A 15125-nucleotide genomic window follows, 5' to 3' on the forward strand; every position below is an offset into this window, starting at 1 on the left:
TTTCTCTACTCATTGGACACTTGAGGTGCTTATAACTTAGTTTAGGCCCTTATCACTGCCTCACACTGTGGACTTCAGCAAGAACCTCCCACTAGATCTCTCTATCTCATGCCTTTTTACTCTTTCCTTTCCCCACACAGATGCCAGTGAATTACCTAAGGGTCAAGTATGACCATGTCATCTCAGTGGCTCCAACTAAGGATACAATGAAATAGTTCATCTTCATCTCAGACTTACATTTTCTATTTCTGCTTAAGTTTTTTAATATATAATTATTAGTTCTGTAGTATATATATGTATATATATAATTCATAAATAAATGTAAACATATCAAGTGTGGGCTGTATAATCAACAGTATTTGGAGATGACTGGTAATAACTTCTTGTGAGGACAAATCCTCTAAGAAGATTATCAGCACCTTCTTCTCACAAACTTTACAGTTTTAGAAAGGTTAAGTGCCTTGCTGAGGACCAGATAGTCAGTGTGTGTTAGAAAGAAAATTATAATACCTTGCATAATACTCTATTTTTCAGTACTGAGCTCCTTGATAGACTATTTTTTGTTTCTTTGTATTCTAAGAGTTTATCATATTGTCCAGAACACAGCAGACATTTAATAAGTGTTTTCTTGACTTGACTCTGCTTCTGTACTAACAGTAAAAACAGAAGTCACGAAATCATTTTAAAACATTTTAGTGGATAAGTCTATATTCATAAAATGTGAGTTCTATTTCCATTATATTTAGAAAAATAAATGTGCTTAAATTAAAATATTTGTACAAAGTTTCTCAAATTTTCTATGAATTTTACCATAACATTAATTATAGACTGATATGGTAAAAGAGATCTGAACAAATAATTTTGAAGTCATTTTGAATAAGCCTTCAAACTTTCTCTAAACAAAACTAATATTGGGCATTAATCAATATGACTACTACCACATGGAAAATACAGGAACAAGTCATCAGATATACAATAAGGTTCATTAAATATCCCCAATAAATATGTAACTATAACTCCTCATATCAATGAATAAGACTTAATCTGAATCAACAATGTAGGATGCTTAGGGCTTTTCTCACATAAGCATTTGGTTTTTTATATTATGTTTATTATGCAAGGTTGCACTAAAGAAATAGGTTGTTCCCAAGTTAAACTAAAGGGGGAAATCAATTTTAAATTCAGTCTATCAAATTTCATTTATTTATCCAGTCACAGGCAGCCCAGTTGGAAATGAGGAAATCAGGGTTCTAATTTGAGATCTGTCACTGAGTGACCTTGGAGAAGTCATTTAATCTTTCTAAAGCTCCATTTTCTCCATGCAAAGTAGATGTTAATAATACTAGCCTCTACATACTTTGCAAGGCTTCGGGAAGAATCTAGCAATAAATAAATAAGCAAAGAAATAAATAAATACCAGACTCTAGAAATAACTTAGATTATATGGAAAAGTACCTGGTAGGAAAAGCTCTCTTTAAAGGTATTACCATAAACACTGAGCAAAAACAAAATAGAGATCTCTGCAAAATTCATATTTGAGGAAATAATCTAAGAACTAGATAATCATTAAGTGACATTGCTTTTAATGGATCAAATGAAAGATGAAGTTTTATTCATGAATACAGATATAGCTTAAATATGCCATCATATCTGGACCAGACTATACTTTCTACCTATGGAAATGATCAATCATTCAAATTAGTAGATGGAAAGGAAAAGTTATGTTAAAAATATTAATTATTTAATTCCCACACACAATTGATTTTGCTTCCAAAGAACATTTAGTGCTGACAGATCTATGGAATAGTACCAGTGTCAGATAACTCTGCAGAGACCTGGGTCTGTCACCTTTTTAAATCTTCTTTGCTTTTGGTCCACGCTTACAAAGAACTTTGACAGAAAGAAAGTAACTTAAAAAAGAAAACAAAGAGATCTCCTTTTTAATAAAAGAATGAACTTTTTACATATTATAGATTTACTCTATGACACAGCATGGATCTATAAGAAGACTAGAATGTGTTCCATAATATATCAAGTTTCATTAATACTGTTCCTGAAAACTAATGACCATTTTGTCAAGACCTTTTATTACATTCCTGTTGGCTTACAGAATTAGCATGCAAAAATGGCAATGATGATACCAAAACATTTATCTTAGTGAAGCACAAATACTTACAGCTACTGCTCCAAGACTTTAACAGGGACTTTATGCTAATTTCAAAAAACACAGAATCTTGTAGGCTCAACATTATGTCTCAGTCAGCTACAACAGAAGAAGCAGCAGCAGCAGCAATGGTTTTGTTGGGCTGGCTTGTCAAACTGTTAGTCCCTTCTTTGCTTACAGGCAGCAGAGTTTTGGCCCCCAGTATCGCGGTTTCATTACCATGCAGTCTCTGAGTGACGCACAACTATAGTAGAAACACTGCTGAATGCAGATGACTATCCAGGAAGAATAAAAGCTTACAACTTTATTGTAAGCACCCTGAAGGACACCCTCACCTTTACTTATGCAGAGGCATAAACTGCAGAGACTGTCTGTTTGCTATTCTGTTAGCAGTTTTAATAGGCAGTTTCTGAAGTGTCTTTCAGTAGATCCCCTGTTGTTAGTAAACATAAAAGGGTGGAGTTCTGCACAGCCAACTTCAACTTCTTTCAGAAACTCTAATTGCTTTAGGAATAAAAATGGATTAGCAACTGGCACAAGATTTTCAAGCAGGTCTCCTCCTTGAACAGCTGATCAGAACAGTGGCATTTTATTCCACCCAGATCCCAGTTTTAGAAAAGCTATTTTCTAGCCGGTCTTTAGCAGGACATTCCTTCCACAGCTCCACATACCCAATCAGCAAGCACTGACTTTTCAGCATGCTTGTAATGATGCAGAGTACAACCTCTCACTAAATCCACTCAAGATAATGCTTGCTAATGGAATGAGAAGATGATGTAATAACATGGATGCTCTAAGCTTCTATGTGATCTCTAAAACTGATCAGGCTCAGTGCAAAGTTTTTTCCTGTCTCTTGCAACTTTGTCTTTCCTATCTCATTTCCTAATTGAAATAGAAACTTAGAAATAGATAACTATATAATAATGTTACATTTTTAAAAGATAGTGCTTTTACTCAAAATATTTTGCAAAAAATTTTCATTTAAAATATCAGGTAATAAGTAATCACTATTCAATAAAAAGAATCATTTATTGGTCCTTCATTTAAAAATATTAACAGCTAGCTTTATAATAAGAGGTACATGAGATTTTGGAAAGAACACTGAACTTAGAACATGAAGACCTGAGTCAGTCTCCAGTACTAATCCTGCCCTTTCATTGGACTCAACATTATAAAAGAGATGTAAAAAAGTATCTTTGTTTACTTGAAATGTATATACTAAGAAAAAACAATCACTTTCATTGAAGCTTTAGAAATGGCTTTCTTTATGCTTGATTGCATTACTCAACTATTATGCCACAATACATCCAAAAGTTGAACCCAGCTATGAATTCCAGTAGTTCAATATCCAACAATAAAAAGGGAGAGGCAGTGTGTTGAAGTAGAAAGAAAATGGATTTGGCATAAGGAAATAGGATTTTAAATTACTTATCCAAGGCTACACATCTAGGAAGTTATCTGAGCCATATTTGAACTCAAGACTTACTGACTTCAGGTCTTCACTGCCTTTATCTAAAGTACCACTTTGCTGCCTCCCTATTACTGTTTAAGGTTCTTCCCAGGAATAGAGCTATAATTCTATGATTAATATTTCTGTTCTACACTGACTATGTGGGGAAGAAGACAGAGGAAAAAAATCATTTATTTCAAGTATCCTTCTAAGATATCAACAACTAATAGAAATATAGAAGACCAAAAAGCCACACACCCAAAAGGCAGACAAAGTATACGTGTGTGTGTGTGTAGATATAGATATATATAAAACTCTCAAATAAACAATTGCAAACTATTAGCAACCTCAAGAAGCAATGTTCGAATTTACTAATATGAGACAAACAAATTGAAACCACCCAGAGGTTTTTACCTAATACCCAATAAATTGGCAAACATGACAAAAAATGAGAATAGTCAGTGTTGGTGGGGTTGAGAAAGTAGAGGCAGTGTAATGCATAGTTGGTAGAGCTATGAAATGGTGCAATCATTCTGGAAAGTGATTTGAATTTATGCAAATAAGTGCAGCATACTGTCCATACTCTGACTGACTTTGAGATTCTACTCCACTGTTAAGCAAATACTTTATAAGAAAAAGAAAAAAACAATATACTCAGGAAAACAGTATATTCAATAAATACATTCTGAAATTATAAAGAACAAGCTAGGCCACAATAAAGAGATAATGAGAACACGTCTTTCCACTCTCCTTTCCTGAAGTGGGAGTAGGGAGTGATACATATGTAGATCATTGCATATAACATTAGATTTTTTTGAATGTTGATTGTTTTTCTTGAATGTTTCTCTTTTAAACAAACAAAAAATCCTGACATTTTAAAATACTTAATCAGCACTTAAGGTTTCAATTTTATATGGTCTTCTTACCTACTCTGTTTCCATGAAATAGAATTTTTTAAAAATTGACACTGAACCAACACAAAGTATAATTTCTAGTTCACCTTAAAACGTATATGCAATGAATGACCCCTGGAGAAAAAAAAGGTAGATTTACTCACAAACTTTCAAATTCTACTCAGGCCTATCCAAGAGAAGCATATATAAAAACAGCTTGGTGCTAATAATAATAATACTGATTTTGGAGAATAACTCTTGGATTGAAAAAAAGTAAAGAATAAAATAGGCAACTAGAGCAGTTTCAAATATTCATCACAAGCAACATATTAATGGTAAAAAGAAATTATCCTTTCCTTTGCAACTCTTCTCAATCCTTCATTACCCACACCACTAATTTACTAATTTTAAACTATATAATACACACACACACAGAGTTTTATAAAAACCTTCTGGAAAATTAAGTATCACTGTACTCTGGATGCTTTTTGAATTCCTTAATTACAAATTCTATATCTTATGTTCAACAATAAACAACACTTTTCTTATTCTTCAAAAGGATAGTACACAAAGATCTGAAGTAGCTATAAGCCCACCAGACCAATAAACATTCCCCCAAAACCAGAAGCAATCACTACTTTATCTTTTGGGTATATGCAAGCAGACTCTAAGTTGCTCCTTTTCCCCCTTCTAACAGCTAAAATGAGAGGGAGAGTAGTATAATAGGTTAAAAAACAAATCTAAGGGAGCCAAGTTCTCCAAGGAAGAGAGCCTAGGGGTGGGACTACTTAACTTCAGTGCCCCAGAAAATTCTCTAAGACACTAAATTATTAAGAAGTTGCAATTTTCATTCCCCAGTCTGGGAGGAAGAGAGAAAAGGGAGAGGAGGAAAAAGGAAGATAGGAGGGGAAAAGGAGATCAATGTTACAGATGTACTGCTCTTTTTAGCTAATTTGTATATAACCTATCCTCTTAAAAAACAAAACCAAAAACAACCTCTCCCATTCAAATTTCTGACCTTTTTTTACCATCTGCATTGTGAAAATGTACTAAATCTAGAGCAATAAAGGTCTTCAAAGGTCATCTAATTCCAAATAAGAAACTTTGATTTGGAAGGGCTCTCAAAAGCAATCTAGTCCAACTGTAAATGATTAATAATGCCCTTACATCATACTAAGTGGTTCATCCATCCTTAGCCCATTATATTTTGGACTTCCTTGAAGGAGGGTTTCCCTTACATCAAGTCTAACTTTGACTTGGCAATTTTTCCTTAGGCTTTTAAATTTGTTCTTTAGGGCTAATGTGAATAAGTCTAATCCCGAATCCAAACCACTATAGCTATTTATGTGTTCAAAGAACAACTATTATGGACCTAGACCTATGAAACAGCTATTATAATCTATAGCTATGTAGCATATAAAAAATGTTAAGAGAATTATGACTTGTGAAATATTATAAACCATACAGACGTATGAACTGCTCCAAAATGCTATTTTACATTTAATAAAATTAGGATTTGCGATTCTAATGCTATAGAATTTATCTAAATTCTATTCTCAAGCTTTACTTTCCCAGAATTATAACTATTTCTAAGAATTTTATCAAAATCTTTTATTTTTTGATAAACCGATCTCACACCAAATTAGCAATCATACAAAAAAAGTGGCTAGTAAAAGGAACAAAACGAAAAGAGGGAGCTAAATATATCTTTAGGGGACTGGACCTCGGTTTTCATTTCCTTTAACAGCTAAAATATCTTAAAAGTATTTCCTAACAATATTACATTGAAGTAACAACAAAATGCATTTATTCAGGCTTTCAAGTTAACAAAACACTTGATTCTTATAACAAAATAAAGAGGTATATATATTAGAGATGTTATGATCCTCATTATATCATATGAAGAACCTGAGAATCTAAGATTAAATAGTTTTGTACTTACTGAATAAATATTCAAAGTCAGATCTCTTCTGACTCAATATTTAGAGCTATTTTTCCTATACAGTAGGTCCCTGTATCTATGAGTATATATACCAAGACCTACAGCAGATTGCTAAAAATGCAGTGTTCTGCTGTTGTCCCTTGGATCCCCTTTACTTCCCCTTCCTTGGTCCCAAAAAAGTGAAAGCAAAAGCAGAATGGTAGCATATTTCTGCTGCATGTAGACTTTTGTTTGACCACTAATAAGTGAAACTGTGAATAAGAGAACTATATTGTGCTATGCAATATTCTCAAAAGAAAATAAAAAAAAACCCCAAGGATATGAGATTCCTATAGTTTTTCAAATATTTCAAAATTCACTGTTCATTCCCCAATAAATAGGTATCTATTTTGTTTATTTCTATACTAATATCCAGTAGATACTAATTCATTAGGAAAAATGTTAAACAAATTGTTGTACATGGTTGAAATAGGCTACTAATTGATGAGCTGTAATAAACAATGAATATTTAGAATACAAAAACTGGAGAAAACATATCATCTATGCAAAATGAAGCAGGGGAGGGGATGACATATGCAATGAATAAGATTTGAGAAGATACCTGTCTGCATATCTGTAGAGGAGAGAGAGAGAGAGAGAGAGAGAGAGAGAGAGAGAGAGAGAGAGAGAGAGAGAGAGAGAGAGAGAGAGGAGAGAGAGAGATGCTTATGTCTCCCCTATCTCAAAAACAAAAAACAAAAAAACCTTACTGGATCATCTATCACCTCTAGCTATCATCCTATATTTCTCCTCCCCTTGTGGGACTTCTATAATATGTACCTCTACTTCCTTTCCTCTCCTTTTCTAACTCAATATTAAATTGAAATTGTTCTCTCCAAAGTTACCAATGATGTCTTAATTGCCATCTAATAGCCTTTTCTTAATCCTCATCTTTGATCTTTGCAGTCTGTGTCAATATTGATTATTGTCTTCTCATAGATACTCTCTAGGTTTTTAGTGATACTTTTCTCTCCTGGTTTTCCTCCTCTAGTGCAACCTCTCATTCTCAATCTCTTTTGCTGGATCATTACCCATTTCTCATTTGCTAAAGAGAAATCCTTGCAAGGTTCTATCCTGGGCCCTCTTTTTCTTTTCCCTCCATACTATTTCACTTGATGATGTCATCAGATTCTATGGTTTCAATTATCATCTCTATATAAATGATTTTCAGCTCTATTTGTTCAGTTCTACTCTATTTCCTAACTCTTATCTCACACCTTCAACTGCCTTTTAAACATGTTGAACTAGATGTTCTATAAACATTTTAAAATTGGTGTGGTTGTTCAGTTGTTTTTCAATCATGTCCAACTTTTCATAACCCCATTTAGAGTTTTCTTTGCAAAGATATTGGAGTGGTTTGCCATTTCCTTCTCCAGCTCACTTTAAAGATAAAGAAACTGAGGCAAACAGGATGAAGTGACTTGTCAATGGTCACACAACTACGAAATGTCTAAGGCGATATTTGATCTCAGGAAGATGAGTCTTCTTGACTCCAGGTCTGACACTCTATCCATTGGGCCACCTAGCCATATACAAAACTGAATGCATTATCTTTCTTCATAAATCCTCTTTCTAACTTCCCATTATTGCCAAGGATACCACCATCCTTAAGTCACCCAAATTCACAACAAAGGCTTTATCCTGGACTCCTCGGTCTGATCTTTGGTTAGTGTCAAAAGCTAAAGCTTGTATTGCTAAACTAAAGCTATTATAACTATAAATGATCTAATGTTGGTATTGAGTATTAATAGCCAAATGGTAATATCCAGCTGTTAAAATAAACTGAAGCTGTCAAGGGTTAAACTATTTGCAGGTGATAGATGGAAAGCTAGAAACAGTTTGATACAACTCTTATTTATTGTCTTCTATGGGAAAAGGTAGGGATAAGAAATAGAAGTATAGAATCTAGAAGTTAGGAATAGGATATGAAATCTTTTTACCTTATTCTAAAATCTCTAAATACACCCCCTCCCCCCAAAACTGGCTGCTTTCTTTACAGCTTCTTTTTGTCTACAAATTAAACTCCCTTAAACTATACTCCCTAAACTAAGAATAAATTCTATCTTACTACCCTATACTAAATGAAGAACCTTAAATTTATAATAAATTCCTTAAAATAATCAATTAAAAAAAACAAAAGCTGCCTGAAGCCAACTGTCAGAAAGACACAGGCCTGCTCCCAAGTCAGGGTGAGTGAGTAGACACAGCCCCCTCTGGTAGCTGTTCACTTCAAGAGAAAAGCTCTCAGCAATAGACTTGAACTCAAATTTGTAGATGTATCTCAAACTCTCAAAATCACTGTCTAAAAATAACTAACAGATCTTCTGGGAGAAAATGATCCAGAAATCTGCTCCCAAGGAAGTCAGAAAGACTGGACCCAGAACTCACAGAATTCTCTCTTTTTATGATAGGCCTCTTAAAGTGACTGAGCCTGAGAGTTGTCTGCTCTGGCTTCTTAAAGGACACAATATGAACTTAATAAAACTTCTGTTCTTAATGAGACAGAATGAACCTCATAAAACTCCTTATAACACCTCCAAATATAAATTAGTAATAAAGTCCTATCATTTCCAACTCAGTAACATCTCATATATAGACTGCCACCATCTCTCCTCTGACAATGCCATGACTCTGCTAGAGGTTCTTATCCCTTCAAGGATGGACTCTACTTACTTCAATTCTCTCCCCAATCCAATCCATAATCCACTCAGCTGTAAAACTGATAGTAAAATCCAGACCAAAACATATCATCCACCTATTCAATCAACTCCACAGGCTCCCTAGTTCCTCCAGGATAGAATATAAAGTCCTCTTTTTGGTGTTCAAAGCCCTTCATGACCTGGCTATCTCATACCTTTTCAGTCTTCTTACTTCTTTCCCATCTCTGTGATGCAGTGGTATTGGCCTCCATGCTATTCTTCTCATATGACACACACATTTCATGATTTGAGAATTATTATTGGCTTTCCTCATGCTTGAATTCTCTCCCTCCTAGTTTACTTCAAAACTTAGCTAAAATTCCACCTTCTACATGAAGCCTTTCCAAGTCCTCCCTAATCTGAATACCTTTCCTCTAAGACTACCCCTAATTTATTCACATACCCCCACCAATTTACCTTGTTTGTACACAGCAGATGTTGCCCTCCATAAACTGTGAGATCCTTGAGAGCAAGGACTGTTTTCTACATTTCTCTCTATCCTCTCATCAATTAGCACATTGCCTGGCACTAAATCAATGTTAGCCGACCAACATATCCCAAAGACACAAGAACTCATAATCTCAACCTACCTTATGGAATATTTCCCTATTTCTGTCAAGATATTGACAGTGCTTACCTAGGATCCCAGGTTGACAATCTTGGTGTCATCTTCATATCATTATTTTTCCTTACCCTATACATTTAAATTGCTTATAAATTTTAACATTAACTATGTATTGTATTTTTTTATTTTATTAAACATTTCCTTGATCAAGTCTCAGCAAATTTTGATGGCTTGAAATTTGACACCTCTGACCAAGAGTAGTAAATATAATCTCCTCTGGTTTTTAAAAGTTGTATACAACTTGACCTTCAACCTATCTTTCCATTCTCATACATTATTTCCCCTTCCATACTCTTCCAGTTCCTCCAAAATGATCTCTCTCCAGTCGTTACATAAAATACTTTATCTTTCATTTCCCTACTTTTGTACTGGCTATCCTCCACGCCTGGAATACACTCATCCTCACTTCTACTTCCCGGAATCTGAAGTTCTCTTTGAGACATAGCCTAAGAATAATCTTCTGGGTGCCTACCCTTTGATCCAGCCATACCACTGTTGGGTTTATACCTCAAAGAGATATTAAGGAAAAACACTTGTACAAAAATACGTATAGCCACGCTCTTTGTGGTGGCAAAAAATTGACAAATTAGGGGGTGTCCATTGATTGGGGAATGGTTAAACAAATCATGGTATCTGTTGGTGATGGAATACTATTGTGTTCAAAGGAATAATGTACTGGAGGAATTCCATGAAATTCCATGAATTCTAGAGTAAAGACCTCTGGAAATTGATGCAAAATGAAAGTAGAAGAACCAAGAGAACATTGTACATACAGACTGATATATGTGGCACAATCGAATGTAATGGACTTTTCTACAAGTAGCAATGCAATGACCCAGGACAATCCAGAGGAATTTATGAGAAAAAACACTACCTACATCCAGAGAAAGAACTGTGGAAACAGAAAGGCATTAGAAAAACACATGATCAATCATGTAGTGTGATAGGAATATGATTAGGGTTTGGTGGTTAAAGAGTTAAGCTACTGCAAATATGAAAAACATGGAAATAGGGTTTGAACACTGATACATGTATAACCCAATGAAACTGCTTGTCAGCTTTGGGATGGGGAAAGGAAATGGAGGGGGGGTAGGAAATCATTAATTATGTAACCATGGAAAAATATTCTAAAGAAAAAATATCACACTTTAAAACAAAAAAGAATAATCTTCTGGGAAAGCAGAAAGCAGAGGAAAAAATTTTATAGCAAGTATCTCTTATGAAGTCATGAAAAAATGCTCTAAATCACTTTTTAAAAAAAATATATAAATCCTTACCTTCCGTCTTGGAATCAAAACTATGTATTGGTTCCGAGGCAGAAGAGTGGTAAGGGCTAGGCAATGGGGGTCAAGTGACTTGTCCACAGCTGGGAAGTGTCTGAAGCCAGATTTGAACTTAGGACCTCTCATCTCTAGCCTGGCTCTCAATCTACTGAGCTACTACCAAGCTGCCCCCTAAATCACTCTTGATAAGAGTAATGCAAATTAAAATAACCCTGAGGTACCACCATATACCTATCAGACTGGCAAAGATGACAAAAAAGGAAAATGAAAAATGTTGGAGAGGATGTGGAGAAATTAGGACACTAATGCTAATTAATGCACTGTTGGTAGAACTGTAATCTGTTCGAATCATTATGGAGAACAATTTGGAACTACACGCAAAGGGCTCTAAAACTGTGCATATCCTTTCATCCAGCAAAATTAGGTCTGCATCACAAAGAGACTTTTTTAAAAAAGGGAAAAGGATCTATTTATATAAAAATCTTTATTGCAATACTTGTTGTGGTAGCAAAGAATTGGAACATATGGGGTGCCCATTAATTGGGGATTGGATAAACAAGGTGTAGCATATGATTGTGATGGAATACTCTTGTTCTGTAAGAAATGACTAGCAGAATGATTTCAGAAAAATCTGGTAACTTAGATGACCTGATGCAAAATGAAGTGAGCAGAACCAGAATAATATTTAATACCATCAGAGCAATATTTTTTTAAAAATTGTATTGATTAACTTGACTATTTTTCCATGGTTATATGATCCATGTTCTTTCCCTCCCCTCCTTCCTCCCCCCTCCCAGGGTCAACAAACAATTCCACTGAGTTTTACATGTATAATTGTTCAAAGTCTATTTTCATATCATTAATATTTACAATAGAGTGATCATTCAAAGTCAAAATCCCCAATTATATACCCATTGAACCATGTGACCAGTGATATATTTTTCTTCTGAGTTTCTGTTTGCACAGTTCTTTCTCTGGATGTGGAAAATGTTCTTTCTCATAAATCCCTCAGACTGGTCTTGGAACATTGCATTGCTGCTAGTAGAAAAGCCTATTCCATTCGATTGTGCCACAGTGTATCGGTCTCTGGGTACAGTGTTCTCCTAGTTCTGCTCCCTTCACTCTGCATCACTTCCTGGAGGTCTTTCCAGGTGACAAAGAAATCCTCCAGTTCATTATTCCTTTCAGCATCAGATTCCATAACCATCAGATTCCACAATTTGTTCAGACATTCCCCAATCAATGGACAACCCCCCATTTCCAAGAGGTTTTTTTTGCCACTACAAAGAACACAGCTATAAATATTTTTGCACACATACTTTTCCCTATTATCTCTCTGGGGTACAATTTCCAGAATGACTGGATCATACAAGGTAGAAAATATGGAATGCAAATTTTTCAAAAACTGAATGTTAAATTGTTTTACATGTAATTGGAGGAAAATAAACTATTATTTTTTTAAAAGAATAACTTTTTGGGTTATTCCTTTTATGATCCCCCCCCATTTCTAGTGTCTTCCTTCAGTAACAATCCTATTATTATCTACCTTATATTTATTAAATATATGTTTATATCTATATCTATATCTATCTATCTATCTATCTGTCTATCTATCTATCTATCTGCATGTACATACTATTTCTCTCCAAGGTGCAAACTGCAGACCTTTTTTACCAAGCCTTTATAATTTGATTAGTATAACATTTAAAATGCAAATTAACTTTGGTAGTAGAGTCATTTTCAAAATATTGGTAGAATCCAGTCATAAGTACTGATTATTTCTGTGGTTATTTAAATTGTTTTTTGTTTAATTTAAAGAATACTTTGTAACTAAACATAAATATTAAATGCATAGTTAACATACAAATGAATAAAACTAATATATATACACAAATTAAATGGGACAAATATTTTATGCATTATGCAATTATTTTAAATGGGATTTACCTTTCCATTACTGCCCACTAGATTTTATAATTACTATAAACACAAGGCTAATAAACATAAGGCTAGTATATATTAAATATATTTTCTCAGCTTATTTTGAAGTATGCAATTTTATCAAAATGTTAATTACTTCAATTAGTTTGTGGATATACTATGATTTTCAAGATGAAATTATATGTCATTATTGTGAATTTTAGATTTACTCCACCCTGCTTAGTCTTTAGAATTTTAGCAACTAGGAATGTATACACCCTCTTTTCAGGATTAAGTGTGGGGGAGGAAGGACCCACATGTGCTAGCAAGTGACAAATCAAAAACAACTGACTGACCCCCTGGGCCATCCAAAGACAAGTTTAAGCCACCATTGGTACATGGGAGACACAGGAAGTGACATAAAGAACTGCCTTTACATTTCACATCACTTCCTGTGAACAGGACTGGGTGGTGGAACTTGACTGTGGAGGAGCTCAAGCATGAGACCTCAGGCTGCTTAACTTAGACCATCACATGGTGAGTGCAAGGCTTACTCCCCTTTCCTTAGTTTTTCTGGAGGTACAAGCCTCTGGAGAGGCCCATCTCGTGGGACTCTCTTTCCTTTGGCTTTCTGGAGGCACCAGGCACCAGCCTCTGAGGAGGCTGTGTGGCTGGAAGCAGTGCTAAATTTAATCTTCTTCCTGCCCCCCCATCCCCTGACCTCCTACCTGGTATTTCTCTTTTTCCTTTTTTTTTTCTTCCTTAATATCTCCATTCTGTTGAATTTAAATCCCTGGCAATCAACTAAAAATATTCAGTCCAACCATAAGTTTTATCCCTAACATTAGCAAACATGGATACTTTTGTCTCCTTTTAAAATTTTTGTGCTTTCAATTTCTTTCTTATTTTTATTGCTAGTATTTCCAAAACTATATAAAATAAAAGTAGGGAATGGGAATATCTTTTGCTTTATTTATTCTTATATTTACTTGGAAAGATACTAGTGTTTCCTCATTACGTATAAATTTTTCTTTTGGTTTTTACCAAGGATGCTTTTAAATTATATCTGAAAAGTTCTTCTATGACTATGTTTTGTAGAGGTTTATTTTTAGTAAAATAAGTCATGCACTTGGACAAAGACTTTTACTACATTTATTGAAATAATAAATAATAAATGATTCTTCTGTCTTAGAATTGACACGAAGTTCTAAGGCAAAAGAGAAGTAAGGGTTCTATGCCTGTGTAAAAATGGAGACTTGAATCCAGGACTTCAATCCCCAGAATTCCTTGCTCCACTTCCCCAGAATGCTTTGTAATGTCACTGAATTCTCACCTGGGCCGAGAGCAAATTATTATTTAAAGGTTCTCCGCCTATGGCGGGGTCTCTTCTCTTCCTGTCTCCACTGGCAAGCAGACGTCTCCCATGATGTGAGTGAAATTGAATTGGACCTCTTGGCCCACCTAGCACGTCCCTTTCTTACTTGTATTTTCTTTAATCCTTAACCTTTAATAAACCTCAAAAAAATATAATACTCCTTGCAGAGAGAAACTAATTTCTACCTGCCCCAGCTTCCCCCCAAATTTTAATCTTTACACCTGGGATGAAGTGACTTCCCCAGAGTTACATAGCTAGAAGATTTTGCTCTTAAAATAATTATGCTATTGTTTTCCTAATATTGAACTATCTTTGTATCTCATGATAAAAAACTTTCTGGATAAATTATGGTCATATTTTTTGTGAGGATTTTATTTATAATTTTAATTGATGTTCATTAATAATACTATTCTATTATCTTTCCTCAGGTTAGGCATTAGGACTTAATTTGTTCCAAAGAAGTTTTATAGTAACCTAATTCAATTTTTGAGAATAATTTGTGCAAGATATTACTTTTCTTTAAAGGTGTGATAGAATATCCCTGTAAATCCATGTACATTAGAATTTTTTTGGTAGGATAAGGGAAACATTCAATTGTTTTTTTAAAAACTGATGTAACAAATATAGATAACTAACAGAATATATAATAAATTCAATAATCTAAGTTAAAGGTCTGATATTCAAGATATGAATACTAGGATAAAAATTCATTGCCCAAAAGAGAAAGTCCAGAAA

The 15125-nt window shown here is 34.3% G+C and overlaps 1 protein-coding gene across 14 annotated transcripts in view; it reads right to left on the reverse strand.

Annotated features, from left to right (window-relative positions):
- Positions 1–15125, reverse strand: part of FRYL (FRY like transcription coactivator) — a 309155-nt gene that overhangs the window by 185337 nt on the left and 108693 nt on the right. For 3 of the 14 annotated variants that reach the window (XM_056802593.1, XM_056802592.1, XM_016423260.2), the window contains exon 1: positions 2177–3024. The exons of 10 other annotated variants lie outside the window; for them this stretch is intronic. In XM_056802593.1, the coding sequence (XP_056658571.1) occupies positions 2177–2249 (73 nt within the window). In that variant the 5' untranslated portion in view covers positions 2250–3024. Of the gene's footprint in view, positions 1–2176; positions 3025–15125 lie in introns of those variants that run through there. One more of the 14 variants, XM_056802594.1, reaches the window with a different exon arrangement.

This window comes from Monodelphis domestica, chromosome 6, assembly GCF_027887165.1.
Source record: "Monodelphis domestica isolate mMonDom1 chromosome 6, mMonDom1.pri, whole genome shotgun sequence".
NCBI lineage: Eukaryota > Metazoa > Chordata > Mammalia > Didelphimorphia > Didelphidae > Monodelphis > Monodelphis domestica.